The 24,006-nt window shown below is 46.1% G+C and overlaps 1 protein-coding gene across 4 annotated transcripts in view; it reads left to right on the plus strand.

The window, feature by feature from the left end:
• PTPRG (protein tyrosine phosphatase receptor type G) overlaps window positions 1–24,006 on the plus strand; it is a 764,493-nt gene that overhangs the window by 638,660 nt on the left and 101,827 nt on the right. For all 4 annotated transcript variants that reach the window (XM_032289599.1, XM_032289601.1, XM_032289600.1 and 1 more), the window contains 2 exons: window positions 16,551–16,735; window positions 20,353–20,461. In XM_032289599.1, coding sequence (XP_032145490.1) covers window positions 16,551–16,735; window positions 20,353–20,461 — 294 coding nt within the window. The remainder of the gene's footprint in view (window positions 1–16,550; window positions 16,736–20,352; window positions 20,462–24,006) is intronic.

The raw sequence follows: 24,006 nt of genomic DNA on the forward strand, positions 1-24,006 counted from the left end.
CAACACATCCCGGGCACAGGGAAGAGCATTTGCTGATTAAGTGCTGAATACTCTCTATTGTGAAGACTTTTGGAACAGTGAACAGAGAAAAATAACTTTCCTTCCAACAACATGAAACATATGGTTTATTAATTTAACCAAACCTGTTCAAACCACAGTGGAATCAAAACTACTTGATCTGATAATTTGATTTGATGGCTTAATTAAAATGACACTGTATAATGTGATAAAAGCAAAGGAAATGGAGAGGACACCGGGCTGCCTGTGTGCCCTCTGGGCTCCTAAGCCAATGTCATTTGTACGGTAGTGTGAAGTGTTTTGTTTTTTTGGTGAATGTTTTTTGCCTCTGCTGATGGAGGGATCTCTTTTTTAGCGATGTTTTCAATTCTAAACCTTGCTTCCTGTTTTGATTAAAAGCAGTTTTAAAGGACATATGCCACTGTGCAAGAATGCCTGAGTAACTAGCCTATTTAAATATCAGTACATTGAGAAAGAGGGTCACATTTTCTATTCAAATTAGCAAACAAAGAAATAAATCCATGATTGCTTTAAAAAGGAGTTTGACATTGAAATCATGGTTTTCTGCTATTGGGGGAGAAAATATTAATGTTGTTCTATTTTCATTTTAATCATTTCTACTCACCAGATTAATGAGCTTGAATTACTTATCTTATTAAAAGAAGCTCTCAGATGAACACTTAATGCCTTTGTAGGCGGCTGCCCTCCCAGAAACTTCCAAAAAGTTATCTTGTTACCGGCAGAAACTTTCAGCATGGTAAAGTGCTAAGAAAAACACATTTTTCATGCAGCCCTCGTGAGGAGTTTTTAACCTCCTTCTTTCAAAAATAACTGATGTGTCATTCTTTTTTAACCTTGTGTGTTTAAGAAAGAAGACAAAAAAAAAGGGGGGGGGGTCTGTTTCAAGACCCTTGGAACATTCTAGACTCTCATACTTTTGAAGGTCCTGCTACGTTGTTTTTAAATGCTCAGACATTTCATGATCACTGTAAGTTTATGTAAATATAAATAGTCAATGAATGAAAAACAAATCCTGGCGGAGGATTAAGTTGCATTTGATTGGTTGATATAATGTTGATATTCTATAGACTTTTATTGTAACATTAAATATTTTGTTTCAATTGTTGTAGCTAGTAAATTTTTTTTCATGTGTCAGACAGTTTTGTATAGCTTTGAAAAGCTTATTGACTCTAGGAGTTGTACCTGAAATACTTGTGTGGTTAGAAAGGCTAGCAAGAGAGCCGGGTACTGTGGTACCCGCCAGTAGTTCCAGCTTCTTGGGAGATAGAGGCGAGAGGATCGCTTGCGCCCAGGAGTTTGAGGCCAGCCTGGGCAACATAGTGAGCCTACATCTCTTAAAAATGAAAGAGAAAGTCTAGGAAGAGGTTTTTGTGTGCCAGATGCTCGGCTAGCATTTTGTATTCGTAGGTGTTTTGTTTAATTCTCAGAACAACCTCTGCCAGGATTCACTTTTCATTCATTGAATATTTATTGAGCATCTACTACAAACAAGTTCTAGGCACTAGAAATAAAGGTGACCAAGGGATAGTCCTTGATCATGGAGTTTACATTCTAGAAAGGAGAAATAGACAAGTCAGCTAATGGACTTCAGTGTTGTTCCAAAGGGAATCAAATTAAGTCCTGTGCTAAGAGCAGAAGAGTGAGGTGAGATAATCGGGAGGAGCCCTTCTTGGGATAAGGCAGGTGAGGATAGGGAGCCAGCCTGCAGAGATCTGGAGAAGAAGGTCATTTGCAAGGGCCCAGAGGGATGGGATCCAGCCTAGAGCGAGGTAAACAAAGGGGAAGCAAGATCAGAGAAAAGCAGCCGCAGAAGTAGGTAACAGAAACTCTGGCAGGGACTTCTCTTGGGGAAGAGTTAAGATTGTTAGGAGTTAAGATCTTACAGCAATGGGAAGGCTCTGGAGGGTTTTAAGCAGCGCTCTGGAATAATCAGAACACTCTGTAAACCCATCACTCTGGCTGTTGTGTGGAGAACGCATGCAGAGGACTTGTATTGCCGTCTACAGGACCTGCAAGAGACTGATAGAAATAGCACAGGTTGGATGAGGATGATCATAGTAAAGGTGGAAGTGATCAGTTAGGGATGGACTTTGGAGGAGGGATTTGGGAATTTACTAACAGTTTGGATGGAGGGATGGATGGGGTCAGCAAGGAGAGAAATGGAGTTTTTATTGTTTCCCTTTAACAAGTGAAGGGGCTAACGTTCAGAGAGGGTAGGGGAATCATTCAGAGCCCCTCAGCCAGGAAGCAGTAGAGCTCAGATATGAACCAAGATCCTCTGATGTCCAAATGCAGTAATGTTTCCATTGTTTGAGGGACCGCCATCTTCCACAAGAATCCACAAGCGGTGGCCTCTGTGTTTTGGATGTTCTGAGATGACTTGAGTAACACAGTCTATTACTCCTTCCCTGAATGAAGGAGCTTTAAAACTAAACGTATTTGTGGGAATCAGGTGCTCTTACCTTCCTAAAAGTAATTATTGGGCTCAGTCTTTATCTGCTTGGCTTTTATCTATTTTGTGAGGTGATCTTGGGTGCTTAGAACATAGGGTACTGAGGCCCTGGTCACAGGGTCAGTCCTGGGAGTCCTGCATCCACTTGATCTGCACTGTGGAGCCATTTAGGCAGAAGATATTGTGGGTCCTTGGATCAAGAGGGCCTAACACGGTACCTGGTACATAGCAGGTGCACAGTCAATGCTAAGTGAATGAATGAAGAAATAATAAGACAGGATAAGGCAGTGTTAGAATATAGACTTGGGATTCATGCAAACCTAGACTACAATTCTAGGAATGATTCACTCCTTTGTGACCTTGCTCAAGTTACTATCTAAGCTTCTATTTCTTTGCCTCTAAAACAGAGATAATAAGGCAGAGCCCAGTAGCTCATGCCTGTAATCCCAACACTTTGGGAAGCCAAGGCAGGGGGATCACTTGAGACCAGCAGTTCCTGACCAGCATGGGCAACAGTGAGACCCCATCTCTATAAATAAAAAAAAAATTCTTTTTTCATTAGCTGGGCAGGGAAGCACATACATGTAGTCCCTAAACTTCTCAAGAGGCTGAGGCAGGAAGATCACTTGAGCCTAGGAGGTTGAGGCTGTAGTTAGCCATGATCATGCCCACTGCACTCCAGCCTGGGTGACACAGTGAGACCCTGTATCAAAAAATAATAATAACATAGAGATAATAATCACGCACTCTTGTCCTCAGCCAGTGGCCTTTTAAATGAGACTTATAGTGTGGGATCTTGGACATGGCAATTACTCTGCAAATAACTGTCTTCTTATCTGTCGGTCAGCAGTAGCTTCTTTGTATGCCCAAGATAACCTGTTATATGTGACATGATCATTGGAGAACGTATTTCAGAATAAGGGTTCCATGCACTCTTCCTGTTAGAAGTGTGAAGCCAGGATGTTTGCACTTGTTGAAACCTTTCTAATGAAATGTATACTCCTTAAGGTCATCCACACATCACGTCCTGTCCCCCTCCTCAGCCTCATCTTGTACTTTCCTTCCCTTGGCATCCTACACTTCAGTTCAGCAGCTATTCTGCAGTCCCAGCAGGCTGTTCCCTCTATCTGGAAGGCCCTTGTGCCACCTCTGAACCTAACTGACCCGTCCTCAGCCTTCATAACTCAGCTCAAGAGTCCCTTACCCCAGGAAGTTTCCTGACTGCCTTGACCCAGACACTTGTTTCAAGGCACCAGTCAGTACCTTTCCCTTATAGTACTTACTACAGTTGGATTTTTACATCCAATTATGTGATATGTGATTTTTTCCCCTAATAGCTAGCTCTCCCACTACCCCATAAGCTCCATGAGGGGTGAGACTGTTTTCCTTTTCTCTATTTTTATTGGAGAGAGGGCGCTATGATCACTATTGACTCCTCAGTAAATATTAGATTGGGTGGGTGGGTGGGTGGGTGGATGGATGAATGAAAATGTGGATCCATGAATGGATAAGAGGATGGATGGATACATGGATCCAAAATGGATGGGAGGGAGGGAGGATGGATGGATGGATGGATGGATGGATGGGTGGTTGGTTGGTTGGAAAGACAGATGGACAGATGGACGGACAGACGAATGGATCCATGGATGGATGGGAGGATAGATGGCTGCGTGGATAAATGCATGCATCCAGGGATGGATGGGAGGATGGAGGGAATGCATGGATGGATTATACATACCAGGTGGCCAGGAATAAAAAATTCTTACCAAAAGCATTGGCACAGTTGGGACATGTACGATGTAGCCCAGGCTGAGTGCTTCTACTGGGGAGCATTTCCAGGCATCTGAAGTAGGATTTCATGTCAGTGCTACTTCCTGAAATCAGAGAGGCTCCTGGGATTGGGGAAGCCACCTTTTACTCTGACCAAAAGCCACCTTGGATGAAAGCATACGTTTCAACAAAACGTGAGTGAGGGCTTTTCTGTCTGCCTCAAGGAACAGCCGAAAAGCAGAGAATGGAGTGTCAGGATACTCCCAGGCAGAATTGGCCATTATGGCTTGGGAGTGGTTGAGCTGATACTGGGAGCAGACTCCAGGGGCCATCTATCATTTCCACATTTTATAAATATGACCTAAGTACTTCATCCTCTCCATCTCCAGTCAGGTAGGCAGAGTTGGATCTTCAAGGCCAGCTTAGCAACCCACCTCTGGCTTCTGCTTTTCTTTGTGCACTAGAAAAATCCTCTCTGACATCGGGTTTATTTGTGTGGGCACCGTGGTGCTTGTGAACAACAGTCTGGAAATTAATAAAGGCCAACAGCTTCCTTCCTTCCAGAGCAGCACACTTCCCCTTTCTCACTAACTGGCATTCACAGCCTGTGAAACATGACGTTGGTGTGCCTCTACTTGGAGCCACAGGAGGTATCTAGCTGGGAGACAAACCATGTATCTCCCCCGTTCACCCCACTCATTATTCCTCAAACAAACACGGGTTGGTTGAAGCTGGTTTTTTTCAGGTACCTGTCCAGGAGTATGCACAGAATCCTTACTTTCTTAGGGCATAAGAAACGGTCTCTACCTCCCTGGCCCTGCAGCCTGAAAAATCAAAGAACAGCTGTTAAGACACAGAAGTGGGAGCCCCGTGTGGCATCCTCTTGAGTCAGGCTTTTCTTACTCCTTCTCGGCACAGCCAGTGGTTGGTTTGGTTGCTGGCCTCACTCCTGGCCAGCTCTCTTGACTGGTTTTGTGATTCTAAAGCACTGGCTTGGACAGAAATGAGTATCTTGGCTGTCACATTTCAAATCTCTGCCTGTGCTGAGAAGGCGCTGCCTATATGTCTGAGACTAAATGTTATCAGGTATTATCAAATGCACAGAGCTATGCATTCCTTTGCTTCCAGGCTGGCACCAAGAAAGGCTTCTCAGAAGAGAGGGGCCTTCTCGGTGAGGTATGTGCTGACTGTTTAAAACTTGTTTTCACCCACCAGCTGCAAAGCATAGGGTCCCATTTGCCAGGGGCAGCCAAGAGACTCGTGTGGCTCAGTCCCTGCCATGTGCTGACCCGATGATTCCACTTGGGCTCACTATCGGGCAGTGCCTGCTCATGGTCTGGTCTCTCCGTGCAACTGACAGGCTCCCTGTTACTCTCTTGAGTCCCTTTGACCAAGTCTTGGCCTGAGGGCAGTACCCAGGTGTGGGAGACCCTGAAACCATACAAGATAGGACCATCCTTACCAAATGATCCGTTGGTTCAGATGCCACATCTGGGGATGTAAATGAGGCTAGAATCCAAACACTGGAGCTCATCCTACCACCTCACCCACACTCAGCCAGAACGGACAACATAAGAGTAGCAAGTGGTCAGAGAAGTGGCAGAGATCCAGAGTTAACAGGTGAATGCCATGCATGAGCCAGGACACTACTTTTATGCATAGTAGGAACCAAGCCGAGCAGATTACCTGTTTCCAAGAGAAATTATTTTAAGGCCCAGATGGAAAACAAATGAGGGCACCTTAAGTAATTGCATCGTAATAACCTAGAATCAGTTCTTTATATAAAATCCTGCCTTGAGCCATCTGTGTGGGTCACTGGTTGGTTTCTTGACATGGCTGTTGGGATCAGTGATAAAGATAGCTCATGGCATCTTAGATCTTGGATGGTATTTACACACCAGTCTTGCATTACTAAGGGCAGATTTAGAGCTGTATTTTAGGTGACCTAGCCGTTTCTTGAGTAAAGGGGACTACAACATTATCTCCGCAGTGGGAAACAGGAGGAAAACATCGCTATGAAGCAAGGACACTGGGCATTTACCCACCCGAGCTCTGCAGCCAGGTCTCTGATTCAGACCCTCAGTTGGAGTCCTTCACTAGGGCAAGACATGGGAGAAGGGGAAGTTCAGAAGCACCACGTGGGAAGGATGCTGTGCTCAATTAAAGTGGGATAGGTCCACTTCGCTCTCTTAGCAGGAAATCACAGCATCATAAAGTTGAAAGGGAGGGAAGGGCCCCAGGGTACATGGAATCCAGCCTTCCACCCAGCGTCCAAGATGCAGGCAGCTGTTACCAACTGAGGCTAGGAATATGCATCATCCTGAACTTTGTCACCTCCCTGAGTGCTGAGCTGAACAATGCTCTTTCCTGCGTAGGACGTGGACACCTCCCATGGTTTTTAGCTTTCAGGAAGAGGGATATCATGTAGAAAAAAGAATCCAAGGAGGTAGCGTAATGTGGGAAAGTCAAAACCAGTGCTTGAACTGGAGAATTGAATTTCTGCCTCTGCGTTCCCAGATACTGCCTATTACTGTTTTCTGAGCATGTAGCTCTGTTACATGCACAGCAGGGACAGCCAACAGGGTAAGAAACAGTTTTCAAATTTGCTTTCTTCCATGGTAATTGCAGCACGGAGCATCTAATACTCATTTGTTTGCTGACAAACTGAATTGTAATTCAGGGCTTGTTCATGGAAAGGGAGGAGATGTCACTGTATTGTGTAAAAGAAAATACGTGGGTAACAGGTGGCATCAGTGAAGACACCGTGGATTTAAAACTTGAAAGCAGTTGTCCTCGCACTTAGGACAGCTCTGCCCCGGGGTTCCTCCTCAGAAGAAGGTGGATGGCTAGCCAGCAAATTCTGGCCTCGGCAGCCAAATCCACCCTGGGATGAACCCCAGCTCCAGCGCTTCCTAGCTTTGAGACCTGGCCTTGGACCGCTGTCTTCCTCATTCCCTGCTCCCCGGCCACACTAGTTTCCTTCCCAGGTTTCCCATCACAGGGCCTTTGTACATACAGTTTTTTTCCTGTCTGACACACCCAAACCTCCTTTTTTCCTCTTTCCTCTATAAACACCCACTCATTCTTCAGATTTCAGTTCAGACTGTGCTCAGCAGCTCCCCAGGTTTAGGTCAGGGTTCCTTATTAAACCTTTCTACAGAACTACCATAACGTTTTCCTTAAAAGCATGCAATTATATATTCCTTAGTGCTGGATGGGTTTAACTATTTTGGTGCCAAGGACCCCTTTAGCCTCTTCCCATATTAATGGTTTTAGATGCTTAAAATAAAATCTAATAGATTACAGAGGAAGCCGGTTATCCTCTGATATTTTCAAAGTATCTTTAAAATTGTGATGTACTAATTTATCTACTTCTTGATGAGGGCATTAAATGACAAGATCCAGCAGCAGATCTAATAACCATTATAATGTTGAAATAATGATGAACATCAAGGACATTTTGAAATACAACTGAGTCCTGAACAACATGGGGGTTGGGGTGTCTGCACAATCAAATATCCGGATAGAACTTTCCACTCTCCAAAAAGTTAATACCAAAGCCTTACTAGTAACATAGACAGTCGAGTGACACACATTTTGTCTGTGATATGTATGATATACTATATTCTCACAATAAAGTAAGCTAGAGAAAAGAAAAATGTTGTTAAAAATATTACAAGGAAGAGAAAATGTATTTACTGTTCATTAAGTGGGAGGGGATCATTATGAAGGTCTTCATCCTTGTCATTTTCATGTTGAGTAGGCAGAGGAGGAGAAAGAAGAGGAGTTGTTGTCCTGTCTCGGGGTGGAAATCCACTTGTAAATGGACTCATGCAGTTCGAACCTGTGTTGTTCAGGAGTCACCTGTATCGGTAATCACTGTAATCTAACAGGAATAGCTTTGTGGTTTCTATCACACAAGTCCCGTAACACTTGCCAACATGTGAAATGTAAGGAAATGTTACATTTTAGTTAGAGATTAGTGAAAATAAAAGTGGACTTTTTTGCTATCTAAGTGCACAGACTTCTGTGAATTCTATCCAGATCTCCTAAGCAGCCTCAAGTTAAAACCTGTTTTAGGGAGATTACATTGTTGATGTGTGTTCTCCCACTGGACTGTCATCTCCAGGGGGTCAGGACCATGACCACGTGTGTTCATCGTTATCCCTAGTTCCTGACATATGGCAGGTGCTGAACAAATATGTAACGTAACTGTTTCTTACAGTGCATTTGCAATATCTCAGTCCGTGTGCATTTGTACATTTCATGCGTTTATCCCAGAAGCTTTTACCCAGGCCTTATCCAAGACCACACAGCTGGTTTGTCTATAACCAAAGCAGCCTGACCCTAGAGTAAGTGAGTGAATCAATGACCCTTTTAGATCTAGGTCTCTAAAACAAGGGTAATGATAGAGCCAGCAGCCCCCCAGAATTACTGTGACGATTTGATGACATACTCTGTGAAATGTACTAACAGCCCAGATCTGGGCTCATCAGATAGGACTCGTTACTATTAATATGTCAGTACAGAATGGCGCAGAATAGGCCAGGCGCGGGGCTCACACCTGTAATCCCAGCACTTTGGGAGGCCAACTGAGTTGGGTGGATCACTTGAGGTCAGGAGTTTGAGACCAGCCTGGCCAGCATGGCAAAACCCCGACTCTACTAAAGATACCAAAATTAGCCAGGTTGTAGTAGTGGGTGCCTGTAATCCCAGCTACTCAGGAGGCTGAGGCATGAGAATTGCTTGAATCCAGGAGGCAGAGGTTACAGTGAGCCAAGATCATGCCCCTGCACTCCAGCCTGGGCAACAGAGCGAGTCTGTGTCTCAATTAAAAAAAAAAAAAGAGTGGTACAGAATAAAGGCCTTGGTGGGTGGAAACCCTAGCAGCAATTTGTATATTTCCAGCATCCTGTGACGACTTGAAGGACCGTGAGCTTCCTATGCATTTCTGATGGGGGAATAATGGCAATTGGGCTGCGTCCAGCTCTGGAAATTGTCAAGAAACCCCACATTCTCATTTGTCATTTAGAACAGAGAAGGGAGTTGGGGTGGGGAAGGATGAGGGAGAAGGGAACAAGAAGGAGGCTTTTTACCTGCTGGGATGGCTTTCACCTTTTAAACTCTTACAGTAATGCTCCTGACATCTTTGTTAGTATCTTGAAGGTAGGAAAACAGTTATGGGAAGCGTATGGGGCAAGAACACACATGACTGCTCCATGGAGTCCCCGGCCACTCAGGTTCAGACTCGGGCCAGTTTGGTTTCGGTTCTCCATCCTCCTCCTGCTCTGTTTCCTTGGCCCATCCCAGTAACTTGGTCTCTCTGGTGCCCGGTGTGCTCATGTTTCACGGCGAGAATGGAGCCCGGCTCTCGGATTTGGTTATGCATTGCGTGCCGAGGATGATCCAAGAGGAATGCACAGAGGCAGGCCCAGAGCCTGAGCATGGGAGCTGCAGCTCCAGCTAGAAATGACTCAGATGGAAATGCAAATTACACTGGAGCTGGGGTCCTGCTTTGATTTGATTGTTCCCAGTTCCTTTCTCCATGTGGTTTGCCCGTCTTGAGCACATGGACAAGGATGAGGCAGGCAACACCCCAAGCACGAGGATTCCAGGTTTGAAGTCCTACGAGGGCTGCTGAGGAGGATTCTGTGTTTACCTAGACCTCTTTGATACAGCCCTTCAAAAAGAGAATCACTCCCTGAGGCCATTTCTTTGGAAATTCCCCCTAAAGGATTCCATATTCGAAGGTGATAAAGCAATGACAGGCATTTAAGGAGTCTAGGGCAAGGCTTGGGCTCTGTTCCACCTGACTGGCTCCCTCCTGCTTTTAAGAGGCGATGCCTCCTGCTCTTTCTCCCCGCCAGGGCCAGGCAGTACCCAAGGAAGAAGCATCTCCCCCGTGGTCCTCTGCTGGCTTAAGCTGTTCCCTCTGACACCACCCCTGTGTAGCATATGATGTCGCAAACACCTCCCACCCAGGAAGTGGCAGTTTCATCTGTGTTGACAAGCACTGTGAAATAGTGAATCTGCACCAAATTGCTTTGTTTGAGCAGTGCTGTCTCTTTGACTCCTGATCAATATTTGGCCAGTTGCCTCGGGTGTGAAACTCTGAGGGGGCAGGTGCTAGGAGAAGGCCCCTGGAGGAGCCTTTAACTCCAGATAGTTTAAGGCACTTGGAAATTCCACTGACTTTCAGACGGAGCATACCACATTAGTTTATCTAAAGCCTCAAATGAGGAGGATGGGGTGGGGGAAGAGAACCTACTATTTACTTGCGAAACCACTGAGAAAATATCCCTGACATTGATTTAGAATCGGAGGAGCTTGGGTGCTCTGCTACAAGCCTCTTCACTATTTAACGAAGGCTGGGATCATAATTAAAGGTGGTTCAGAGTGAAGGCAGAAATTCAGGAGCTGGCGAGAAGCAGCGTCTAGATGCCGGTGAGAGGCAATCAGACCCCAGTGGGAATATAACCATGCCCCTGAGAAGGGGAAGGATGTTGTCAGGAGCACCTCACAGGGAATATTTGTTTGGAGATCAGGGTGTGGCACCTCCCACATGATGAAAAGCCTTCACTTTTGTGCAAAAGGACATATCAAGAGGTCTGTCAGACTCCCTTTGTTATGTGCAGTTTGCAAGGACCATTGAGAAGAGATAGAAAAGTACAAGTATTGGGCGCCTATGGTGTGCCCTCAAGAGTGCTCCTGGTGTTCATTTTAGACCAGTAGAAAACTCACCTGGCCTTGTGGGTCAGAGAGCTGCCAGGGAAGTGGGCTGAGCAGAGGCAATGGGAGTGGTGGGGGCTATGGCAAAAGAAAAGAAAACTTGAGTACACACTCTCGTCTAAAGAAAGTGATTGCTCTCCTGCTCCGGCTCACCACTGCCATGCATGGATGCAGGCCTAATTTTAAAACCCAGATTTATATATACAATACATCGTTTTTAAACATGTGTGAGCCATGTAGTGTGTCCACGTATGCACCACTGGGCCTGCAGCCCACAACTTTGGGTTTATCCACAGTGTTTCCTAGTAATCCTCACCCCAACCTTGTCAGAAAGGTAATTGCTGGACCTTAGTCACCCATTTTACAGATGAGCACACAGGGTTTGTACGGGTCTGGCTCCAAAGCCCACACTTTCTGTTATACCAGCTCTTCCAGACTGATCTAGAAAATTCTATTTTGCTGCTTTTGCCTGTTTCCTATTTGGACTTTTGAGGGAGGTGTTGTTTGAAAGAAGGGTTTCCATCACTTAAAGAGCAAGCAGAACTTTGGCAGCACCAGGCACAGTGGTGTCTGCCTGCTCGCTTGTGTGAGTTCTTTGACAGGTGTCTGGTACTATCTTTCCCCTAGCCGCCAAGCATCTGGGGTCTTTGCTTCCTCTGTAGACCGACTGCTTTTCTTATTAGCAGAAGGCATGAGGTAAAGACCAGAGACAAGAGTCTCAACAAATTTCAGGCTCCTGGCAGTGACCGCAGGAATGAATTGCATGGCACTGATTTTGTACGTGGACTTCCCCTCAGTGAAGGACACTCAAAATAGCATCCCCTATTGCGTCAGAGAAATGCGAGCCCCTGCCAAGGTTACCAGCGATAAGGAGCTTGGTCCCTGCCCAGGAGATGCTTGCAGCTCAGTCAGAGGGACAAAGAGGCGGGCAGCTGGTGAGGACACAGTGTGATGGGCCCTGTGAGGCGGAAGCAGTGAGAATGCAGGAGAACACGGGTGGCCCTTCGGCCTGAGGGGAAGCAGGATGTTGAAGCTGGATTTTTTTCTTTTCTTTTCTTTTTTGAGATAGGGTCTTACTCAGTCACCCAGGCTGGAGCACAGTGACATGATCAAAGCTCACTGTAATCTCCACTTCCAGGGAGGATCATTTAAAGTGATCCTCCCACCTCAGCCTCCTGAGGAGCTGGGACTACAGGTGTGCGCCACCATGCCCAACTAATGTTTGCATTTTTTATAGAACTGGGATTTTGACATGTTGCCGAGGTTGCTCTCAAACTCCTGGCCTGAAGCAATCCACCCACCATGGCCTCCCAAAATGTTAGGATTACTGGCGTGAGCCACTTTGTCCAGCCTTGAAGCCGGATCTTTAAGGGAGCTGGGGTGGGGGCTGGCCAGAGATGAGTCTTTGAGGAAGAAGATGGCAAGCATGAGGTTTACGATGCGGAAGGGGATCATATTACACAGGACCTGTGGACCAGGGGAAAGATGAAGGATTTGATTCTATGTACAACCAACTTTCTGTTCATTCAGCAAATATTGATTGAGAGCCCACTACGTGCCAGGCACTGTCTTAGACGAGAGGGTAATGAACCAGACCAGACAGAAAAGGCACCAGCCTTGTGGAGCTTCCATCTAGTGGGGGAGATAGATAATTACAGATCGTCAATGAAGTCAACTCCGTGAAGGAGTAAGTGCTGGGAAGAATCTAAGCAGGAGCAGGCCTGTCAGCCTGCGCTGAGGGGCAGAATTCAGTGCCAAGAGTACAATGCAGTTGATAGTTGTGTTTCAAATAAGGGTTTGGCCTCTCTTCAGTGTCTCAGTATGGGATCAGCAGTGTTCCACGGGCGGAAACTTACCCCCCACCACCTTTCGAGTAGCCATGAACTAAGAATAGTTTCTGTATTTTTAAACAGTTGGGAAAAAAATCAAAAGAATATTTTTCAACACATGAAAATCCTATAAAATTGAACTTGTGTCCACCCAGCTTTGTTGGGGAACAGCCACACTCATTCATGTTTACACATTACCTGTGCTGCTTTGTGCTTCAAAGGCAGAATCCGTAGTGGCTACGAGAGACCACGTGGCCTGCAAAACCGACAATATTTGCTATCCGGCCCTTTACAGGAAAAAGTTTGCCAACCCCTATTCTAGGCCCTCCTAGTACTCTGCCAATGCGTCCTCCAAATCTGGCTTTAGTATACCTAGAAAAAGCCATTACCCAGGATGGTGGGTAGAATGTGGAAGAGACATTTCTGATCAGACTGTTCTTCCTGTAGCTCCTCAGCCTGCAGAGTCCTGGCCTCCTCCTCCTCCTCTGATGTGTACTCAGGGACAAGCCTGCATCTTTGGAGGCCCTTAAGTTATAGAATTCCCTTCCTGGCAGGTGATTCCCTTAGAGTGAGGCCAGATCTACCTCCTTTGAGAGCTTAACTCAGTATTTTTTAATACACTGGGATTCTGTACCATCATTCAAAATAAGCTCTACTTGCTGACGAGGAAATACATCCATGAGTGTTGAGTAAAACACAACAACAAAAAATTCTGGGGCCAGGCGTGGTGGCTCACACCTGAAGAGGGACGATCACTTGAGCCCATGGGTAGCATAGTGAGACCCTATTTAAAAAAAATAAAAATCAGCCAAGCGTGGTGGCACACACCTGTAGTCCTAGCTACTTAGGAGGCTGAGGTGGGAGGATCACTTGAGCTCAGGAAGTTGAAGCTGCAGTGAGCCATGATCCAGCCACCATACTCCAGCCTGAGTGACAGTGAGAGCCCACCTCAAAACAAAACACAACATTCTAGTGCCATCCACATCCTATTCCATTTCCATCAAATTGTGTATATGAACTTTCACATGTGTATAAAGAAATAACTGCATGTTGGAACCCCGGAATGTTCACAGTTGTTATTTCTGGGCACTGAGATTTGGGGTGATTTTTTTTCTTTTAACTTTCTTTTAATTTACTTTTTTGTGTTACGTGGGCTCCTTTTTAAAAAATATTAACATGCATCATCTTAATGCACACAGTAAAACCCAGCTACTTTAATTTAAAAAAATAAGAAGAATGGTTGCATCTGTATGTGGGTGACAGAATTATTTATGGGGGCATGATGTAACTGCTAGAGAGGGATGCTTCCCCATACAGCATGCATTGCTATTTGGAGCAGGGGAATGAATGGTTTCAGAACAAGGAAGATAAATAAGAACATGGTGGGAGGTGAGAAAAGATAGAGAAGTTAGGAAATCTGACATGGTCATCATTATGAGATATAGAAGCTTCCCAATATGTACATCTCCTCGGTTCGTTATTAGTATTTGGAAAGCTGGGGGTGTAGCTATTTCCTCCCCACCTCCTCCATGTTCTGTCTTGAGAAACTATGAAGCCACTTAGAAGCCGGTGTATTTAAAAACAGTAGGTTGGCGCCACCTAGTGCCCTCACGCTGTCATTCCGCCCTTGTGTCTCTGGAAGCCTCCCTTCAGATTCTTGGTTTGATGTCCCTGCTCTGGTGGCATTTGCATGGCCAGCAGCATGATGCCTCCCAGGGGTTCTGCGGGGCGGTGGGAATGCCTCTTTAATTTATCCCTTCCTTCCTGTGTGTGTCGTACAAAGCGAACCTCACCAGCTGAACGCAGTTGAAGAGCCAAAGTTGGCCTCCCTGTCCAAACCAGCCTACTCTTCTCCGCCAGCCAGGTCCTCAAAGCTGGGCTGTGCTTCTCTGGCAGGAAAGCCATCCTGTTCCCAGGGCTGCCTTGGGTTTGAGGCTCTTGGGTAAGAAATACGGGAGTCTGGCTCCTGGCAGGCTGCACGGCATGTGGGTGGGCTTTGGAAGATGCCAACCGGTCAGAACTGAGCCGCAGTCCCCTGGCCTGTCTCTGCCAGGATGCCCACCTACTTCTCACCCGGTTCCTGCACCCAAACCAGAAGGCCCCCCTCACTGCCTCTCCCTCTCCCCCACCCTCCTTACCTGGCACATCACCAGGCCTCTGTGTCTATCCTCCTGACTGTGAACCTGCCCTTCCTCCCTGGTCTTCCAGCAATTGGCCATCGCAGCCCCTCCTCACAGGCCCCCTCCTCCACACTTGGCTTGTCTGGGGCCTTCTACACTCAGCCGAAGCTCAGGGGATCTTTGTAAAGCACCAACCGGATGGGTCATTCTCGGGCTCAGTTCTTTCCGGGGGCCTCCAAGGGCTCGTGGAGAAAGGCCAGAGTTTGAATCTGGCCCTAAGGCCTCTCACTGCAGCTACACCTGCGCCCTGCCTGCCTGTCTTCTCCATGCTTGTTCCAGCTCCTCAGGCCTTCCCGAAGGTCCCTTTACAGCTCCCACCCCCTTCATCTCCATATGCTCTCAGCGCTCAGTGACATGAACCTTCCTTCCCAGGTTTGGCTCTGTGTGGGGGATTTTGGTGAGCCTCCACCTCCCCTGTTAGAGTGGGGGTTCTCAGCCGAAGGTGACTGGCCCTCCAAGCAACCTTTGCTAACACCTGGAGACATTTTTCGTTGTCACAAGTCAAGGACAGGGCGGGGTTGCTACTGGCATCTAGGGGGTGGAAGCCAGGGATGCTGCTGCACAGTGCACGGGACAGCCCCCAAGAGTGAGGCAGTGTGTGGCTCAGGAGGTCATAGGTGCTGAGGACGAGAACCGCTGCTCTGGACCATCAGCTCCACGAAGGCAGGAGCACGGCCACAGCGGCCTGGCCACCCCGGGGAACCTACACATTTACATTTACGGCCGGCGGGATCAGACCTGTTGATCATTTGTATAACTCATTTAGTCCCGCCAAGGTCTCAGCACTTTCATAGGTTTGTCTGTAAATAGCTTTAGATCCACTGTGTCCCTTAAACCTCTCAGCCTCACGGAATAAGAAGATGAATTAGCCTGACTTTTCCTTACACCCCACATCAGGATAATTACACGGGGTTCTGCTGTTCAGAGAAAGTCATCCTTGCGTTATGTGATTTTGCTTTAAAATTATTTAAGGTCTCATTTTAAATTTATGTATTTACGCTCAGACCTGTTGATAATGCGATTTCGTCTACAATTTTAGTTAGGGCACTCCACCAGTCCAACTGCCTGGCTTCTTCAAAATGTCCATCATGGAAAAAAAGGTGGGGGACCATGAGGCTGACGTCAGGGGGACACGGTGATAGAGGATCTCTTGGAGACAGCTGGGGAAATTTGAATATGGACTATATGTGAGACAATAGTATTGAATTCATGTTTTGTTTCTTTGATATGAAACTGATGTTACGGTTCCATGGGAGGGTGTCCCCAATCCCGTAGGACAGAGTATCTATGGGAGAAGTGTCAGAATGCCTAGCAGAAAAACAGCCGTGTGTGTGTGTGTGTGTGTGTGTGTGTGTGTGTGTGTGTGTGTGTGTGTGTGTAGATGGAGGGAGTGGAGAACAATGTGGTAAATGATTAAAGGACCCACGGGAAGGGAGTATGGGTGTCTCCTGTATTATTCTTTCAGCTTTTTGAGGTTGCAGCCCTTAGGGGCATGGATTGAATGGTGCATTGTGCTAACAGCTGCCTGAGCTGAGCCCCGTGTATCTTCAGTTTGCAGCTCTCCACCCATCCACATGAAGGTGCAGCCTCTGAACCAGACGGCACTGCAGGTGTCCTGGAGTCAGCCAGAGACCATCTACCACCCCCCCATCATGAACTACATGATCTCCTACAGCTGGACCAAGAATGAGGACGAGAAGGAGAAGACATTTACCAAGGACAGCGACAAAGACTTGGTATGAACCCCACGCTCCGATTCAGGGTACATACTGCAGAGAGGGATGCCTGCTGCAGCTCTCTGCCTGTCTGGTAAACGTGGGCACTGCCCTTGCCAGGCTGCTCGAGAGTGCCAGGGAGGAGAGTAGACAGAGCCTGCCTGGGTACCATCCTGACCTTCCACGTAACAGCTACACAACTCAGAGAGCCAGTGCTTTTCTTTAGATTGGGTCTTTAAAACTGACTGCTTTTTCTCTCGTTATTAACAGACAGAAAGCCTCAATTAGGCCCTTTTCATCTGATGGGATTATCATAAATAGTAAATGAGCTGTGCAAATATTCAACGGGTCCTATATAACTATATAAATAATAACTATTATTTATTATAATCCTTCTCCTCCTCCTGTTCCCCTACGAAAGCTACTGCTGCTGTCACCACTACCACTTTGTCACGTTTGTTCTGCCTTACGCATTTCCAATACCTCCCGAACCCCTGCGGCTGTGTCATATTTCATCTCTTTTCTCAGACACTCAAATACTACACTATCGGACCTCACTTTGAGCTACACATGTCTAATTCAACGTCTCCTCGTAAAATTTACGTGCACGAGTGTGCTACACCCAATAAGGCCCTCCAGAGCAGATGTTTGCGGAAGCCGTCTCCTTCCCCATAAAAGCAAACTCTCCACGACTACTGTCTTTAAGTCTTTGCCGAAAAACTCAAAGTGACACATTTGGGTTAGAAAGCCCTGCGTTTATTGTTAATCAAAGGACGTCTCTGGAATAATGAAAGCTGTAATTGTATATGCAGATGAAAAAATGCAGTAGCACCGCGTGCGATTCTTAATGACTGTTATCGCTTTTTTTTTTCCCAGTACGGAGTCCTCCGGGCCCGTGCCGTCAGTTATAGAATAATACTGTTCGTATTTCTTTAGATGAAGATTCTTTTACTTCATTTCCATTTATATTTTCAATTTCCCCACCAGACATTGTTATCTGGGTCACATTAGGGAATGATGAGCTTCGTGAAATCAGAGAGGAATCTATTGAAAGGCACCCAAGGTTATGATGTATTTTAACCTTTCTCTTGTCACAACTGGAAGTCCATAAGGGATTTTTCTCTTTCTGAAGTAGGTGGCTTGCATTAATCAGCAGAAACTATCTAGGCGCTTAAGCAGTTTCTTCTTCTAAGTGGAAAATAATTAAACATGCAAAGATGAATAGATACCGGCTTGGAGTGAATTCTAATACATCCCTGCATAGATGCAGTGAAGATTTCACTCTGAACAGAAGATGGGGTCAGAGGTTTAGAGAATGAAGCATAAATTAGTTTCAGAGAAAGAGAGAGATGTAGAGAAAAACATGCATTGACAGCAACTTGTTTCTTATAAGAATTTCTAGGAGTGGTTATTTTCTTTGGGGACACACAAAATTAATTTTTCTAATTCCTCAACCAGTGAAGAGTGCTGACTTAGTGACAACAAAGCTATTCTCTAACTCATGGTTATTGTGGCCCAGAAACCCGAAAGTCGTATATATCATTTGAGCAGCATCTTTTAGTGGGCGTCCCCCTTCCACATCTTCACCACAAACCTGTGGGCAGGTGTAACTGCCCACCTTTTCCAAACGAGATAAATGAGGCTCAACTTTAAATAACACAGCCCTAGCCTACCCCTCTCACCAGGAAGCTGCTTTCAAGGCAGCAGCAGCAGGTGTGGCCACAATAACATTTTAATACCAGTTCAGAGGTTTTCAAGAGCTGTGTCGGGAAAACCCCCTCCCACTCGGTGGTTAAGCGCACAGAGCTGCTTCTATACTTGGCCCAGAATACACGCTTTGATGATAACTCATCCATTAGGAAGTCTTTGAAAATCAGTTGCTTTTGTTGTTTGTTTCTTCAGCAAGCAAGTGCTGCCTACTTTTTAGGTAGTTTCCATTTTCTCATTTTTAAAGGCTGTCGGAATGAAACTGCAAGGAAGAGGGACCTGGATTTGGCTGATGTTTGACCAGGGGTTGGCAAACGTTTTCTGGACAGGGCCAGATAGTAAATATCTTAGGCTTTACAGGTCATGCAGTCTCTGGCGTAACTATTCGACCTGCCATCATAGAGTGGAGGGAGCCATAGACCTACATAAACGAATGGCTATGGTTGTGTGCCAATAAAACTTTATTTATAAAAGCAGACAGTGGGCCACAGTTTGCCGACACCCCTACGTTAGCCAAGTGGCATTCTTTCTGTTGCTTGGTGTGGTCTACCTCTGGGCCTATCTTATATAATTCTCACAAGAACCTGTAAAGTACCTCTTCCTCTCCCATTTTACAGAAGATAGCAGAGGCTGAAATAGCTGGCTCAGAATGCAGTTCATGAGTGGTATGAGGAGGCCATGCCCTCTGCCCTTTAGTCTGGTGTTCTTCCTTGCACCATGCCCCATACTCTATGTAATCAAAAGACAATGAGGCCTTTAAACTGTAAAGAAACAGGCCTGGCTGGGCGTGGTGGCTCATGCCTGTAATCTCAACACTTTGGGAGGCTGAGGCGGGCGGATCACCTGAGATCAGGAGTTCGAGACCAGCCTGGCCAACATGGTGAAATTGCTCTCTACTAAAAATACAAAAATTAGCCGGGCATGGTGGCAGGTGCCTGTAATCCCAGCTGCTCAGGAGGCTGAGGCAGGAGAATTGCTTGAACCTGAAGGGGGAGGTTGCAGCGAGATCACACCACTGCACTCCAGCCTGGGGGATAGAGTGAGACTGTCTCAAAAGAAAGTGAGAGAGAGGAAAGAAAGAAACTGACCTGCCGAGTTTTTTTGTTGTTGACGTTGTAAGCTGCATGGCTCTGGAGATTCGGGACACTTGATATTTCAAGAGGCTATCTAGGATAAATACTTACACTTTATGGTACGGGAATTACAACAGAAGTCCAAGCCTTGTGAGTATGAAGAGGGCTGACGACACATTCCAAGCCATCATCAAGAATAATGTTGGCTGGGCATGGTGACTCACGCCTGTAATCCCAACACTTTGGGATGCCAGGGTGGGTGGATCACCTCTGGTCAGGAGTTTGAGACCAGCCTGGCCAACAAGGTGAAACCCTGTCTCTACTAAAAATACAAAAATTAGCTGGGCCTGGTGGCAGACACCTATAGTCCCAGCTCTTCTGGAGGCTGAGATGGGAGAATTGCTTGAACTGGGAGCAGAGGTTGCAGTGAGCTGAAGTCACACCACTGCACTCTAGCCTGGGCGATGGAGCAAGTCTCCGAATCAAAAAAAAAAAAAAAAAAGCTGGGCTTGGTGGCGGGCAACTGTAATCCCACCTCCTTGGGAGGTTGAGTCAGGCTAATTGCTTGAACCTGGGAGGTGGAAGCTTGGTGACAGCAAGACTCTGTCTCAGAAAAAAAAAAAGAATAATGTTATTCTTTCCTGTGTCCTGCACATTTTAGTGCTGAAACAGGGAAGTTCATAGAAAGAGATTCCCGGGCCAGGTTTGAACAATCCTTCCTTCCAAAGTGAGCCGTCAGTCAGCAGGGAAACATCACGGCTGTCAGGCTTTGCTGGGGCGCCCACGTTCAGCGTGAGAATGCAAGGTGTGCCCTGACCTTCAAATCTAACTCACTGCCTTTTCCTTCTTTTCCCACAGAAAGCCACCATTAGCCACGTCTCACCCGATAGCCTTTACCTGTTTCGAGTTCAGGCCGTGTGCCGGGATGACATGCGCAGCGACTTCAGCCAGACGATGCTGTTTCAAGGTGAGGCTGGCTTCCCGGCCGGCGGCCTGGAGCGCCGCTGAGACTCGTTCCCGGTGCTTTCCGCCTCTCCCTGCTCAGGTGCTTGGGCAGAATACAAGCCTGGCCAAAGAGTCAGTGTAGGGTTTTCAAGCCTATGTGGAAAGCCCCAGTAATTTACATCTGTCTTTTAGGTTGGAGGTTTTAGTAGGCAGAAGAGGGGAGAAAAAACAAGGCATTTTTTGATTTTTTGTTATTTTCCAACTGTGGGGAACCAAGTACTCAGGCCTTTCTGTCATTGTCTAGCGCCGCGTCAGATCACAGACACAGAATCACCTCCAAGTTGGACTGTCAAATATCCTCTCTTTCTTTTTTTTTTTTAAAGATGGGGTTTCACCGTGTTGGTCAGGCTGGTCTTGAACTCCTGACCTCAGGTGATCCACCCGCCTTGGCCTCCAAAGTGCTTGGATTACAGGCATGAGCCACCACACCCAGCCTCCTCTCTGTCTTTCTAACATGATTGAGTCAGCTGTTCTCTCAAAAACTGCAGCTCAAAACAGCCATGCCTCACCCTTCCAACTTGCAAGCCACACAACCCCCTGCGTGCAGGGTCCTTGAGATTCCTGGGATCTAGATACATGGTCCTGATGATTTAGGGACTAGCAGAAAGGTCCAGGGGCAGAACGAGGGTGGAGCAAGTGGGACATTTGCTTTCACTCAAAATTTTAAGGAGCACCAAAAAATTCAGTGATCAAGAGAATAACATTTTAATGGTTTTTTTTTTTAAAGTAAAATTAATGTAAAAAATCTCATGAATAAAATATCTGATTTTAAGTAGAGACAGGATACACCCTGTCTTACTTGCCCTAACCTCGTCCTGGTCCTGGCTCCAGTGTTATTTACGTAGCCATGGGCCGAAGCCATGGGCTGTAGTTTGCTGATTTGGGTTTATGACAGGTACTGAGATCCGCGTGGAAGTAGGGACGGTGCTGGACTCTGCTTTGCCAGCCTGAGGTCCTCTTTGATCATGTCCTTAACTTCTCAAGTCCTCAGGTTTCCCTAAGGAAAAACTTATCTGTAAAATAAGAAACCCACTCCAGGGTAACCAGGCCAGTGGTTAAGCCTTTTTGAGTTATGGATCTGATAAAGGTTTGGACATTTTCCCTACAAAGTGCCAGAATTTTGCATACAACTGCAGGGACCCAGTAAGGCGTGTGAGTTGTGGACCAGCAGCAGCAGATACCCTAGAAGCCTCATTTGAGAAGTACACATTCAGGGGCCTCTCTCAGACCAGCTGCATCAGAATGTTACCTGGGGTCGCGGGGCATTATCCAGGAATCTGAGCTTTCACAAGATGGCCCTGGGAACTGGCATGCACCGGAAAGTATTCTGGAGTGAGGACCTCTGGTCTGAGTCCTGGCTGCCTCTTAGAAGCTGCGCAACTCTGAGAATGTTTCTTAACTGCTTGAACCTGGAGTTTCCCAATCCAAAAAGTAGCCGTATCCATAGTACCTACCTCACAGGGTCTTTGTAGAATGACATGGGTAGGCCAAGCTCGGTGGCTGACACCTGTAATCCCAATACTTTGGGAAGCTGAGGCAGGCAGATCACCTGAGGTCAGGAGTTCGAGACCAGCCTGGCCAATATGGTGAAACCCGGCCTCTACTAAAAATACAAAAATTAGGCAGGTGTGGTGGCAGGCGCCTGTAATCCCAGCTCCTTGGGAGGCTGAGGCAGAAGTATGGCTTGAATCTGGGAGGCAAAGGTTGCAGTGATCCGATATGGCGCCATTACACGCCAGCCTGGGGGACAAGAGTGAGACTTCATCTCAAAAAGCAAAAAAAAAAAGAATGCATGTTAAGTCATTCACGTAGAGCCAGTTACTGGCACTGTGTATAAATCCCCCACTTAGCATTAGTATATAAAGATAATAAATAATAAACCTAGGATAAGAAGCCCTCCAGCATAGATGATTTTGCATTTAGTATTTAAATATTCTTTGCTAATGTTCACATTGATCTCATCCTTCCATTTAAACTAATGGAAATGAGCACAGCTGTGTTTTTTTCATAAATAAATCATGCTCCCTGTGTCCACCTTTCCCCTGAATGTATTGGTTCCTTTCCCTGTGTTGAGGAAGGACTGCAGGCCAAGGCCAGGTCTGTGCCAGCAGAGGGAGAACGAAGGAAGCCAGACTGGGAGCTTGCTGAGGCCGGGTCCCTGGAACTTTGGACACATAAATCATGATTAGGCCTCCCATGTGCTCCGTCCAAGAGCCTACAATCTGCAGAACTGCCTTCCCTGATTAATAGGCCCCAGAGCTCCCTGGCTTCTGCCTGGACTTTGAAAAATTAAATGTTTATAATATAATGTAATTCAAAAAGGCTCTGTCAGCTAATCAGTTCATAGCATGGAATATTTTAAATGTCTGATCACAATGACTTGCTGAAAACGGCCAGTGTCTCCCCGTCTACAGACTTGCTTTGCTCAGAGGTGGACGTGAGTTTACTCATTACTGTTTTGGTGTTTCTCTCTCTGTGTTGATAGGGGGTAAGATCCTTTCTTTATACCTCCTCACAATGGGTTGAGCATCTTCCCTTACAACATCCAAGCAGGGAATATAAAACATTAAATCTTAAAGCTGACCTTTTTCCAGTGAGCCAGGGAGAAGTTGATAAGCAGTAGAGGACAATGTACAAAATTAATTAACTGTTAAGGCTTACATTTTAGACCAGGTGCAGTGGCTTGTACCCGTAATCCCAGTCCTTTGGGAAGCTAAAACGGGTTGTTTGTGGTCAGCACTACAAGACAAGCCTGGGCAACACAGTGAGACCCAGTCTCTACAAAAACCAAAAAAAAAAAAAAAAAGGCCAGGTACAGTGGCATATGCCTGTAGGCCTAGCTACTCAAGAGGCTGAGGCAGGAGGATCAGTGGAGCCCAGGAGGTCGAGGCTGCAGTGAGCTATGATTGCACCACTGCATTTGAGCCTGGGTGACAGAGCAAGACCCTGTCTCAAAAAAAAAAAAAAAAAAAAAGTTTTAAAAGGGCAAGAAAAAAGATAGCTCCTTTTTCAGAATAATTCGGTTTCTCCGTAATAAATTTATAACACTATTTAGGGTCTATGTAATATTACAGTAAATATGTTTACCTTACTGTGGAAAATATAACAATAATAATGGCAAGCAATATTTGCAGAATGGCTCACGGTGACACAGCATTTTCACGTAAGTTATTTCATCCGAATCTCACTTTACGGCACCTGGTGCAGTAGGGGTTATTTTACAAACGGAAATGATGGCTTGGGTGTAGGTGCCTTCAGAAAACCTCTGCTAATAAGCTGAGTTGGGTTTTCTTATTGCAAAGCTCACTCATTAACACACAGCAATGGCCCACCCAAAAGGGTAAAAATTATCAAATACCCGCAGTCTTCCACAAAAGGGTGAAAATACTGATTAGGTATTCAAAGCCTTTTTGCAATTCTCAATAGTCATAGAAAATGGGAGTTGATAAGCTCCTTCTTTGAGCCACAGACCTGTCCGTGGCAAAACCCATGAATCCTCTCTCAGAA

Source organism: Sapajus apella, unplaced genomic scaffold (assembly GCF_009761245.1).
Source record: "Sapajus apella isolate SASKATOON/1434 unplaced genomic scaffold, GSC_monkey_1.0 scaffold23, whole genome shotgun sequence".
Taxonomy (NCBI): domain Eukaryota; kingdom Metazoa; phylum Chordata; class Mammalia; order Primates; family Cebidae; genus Sapajus; species Sapajus apella.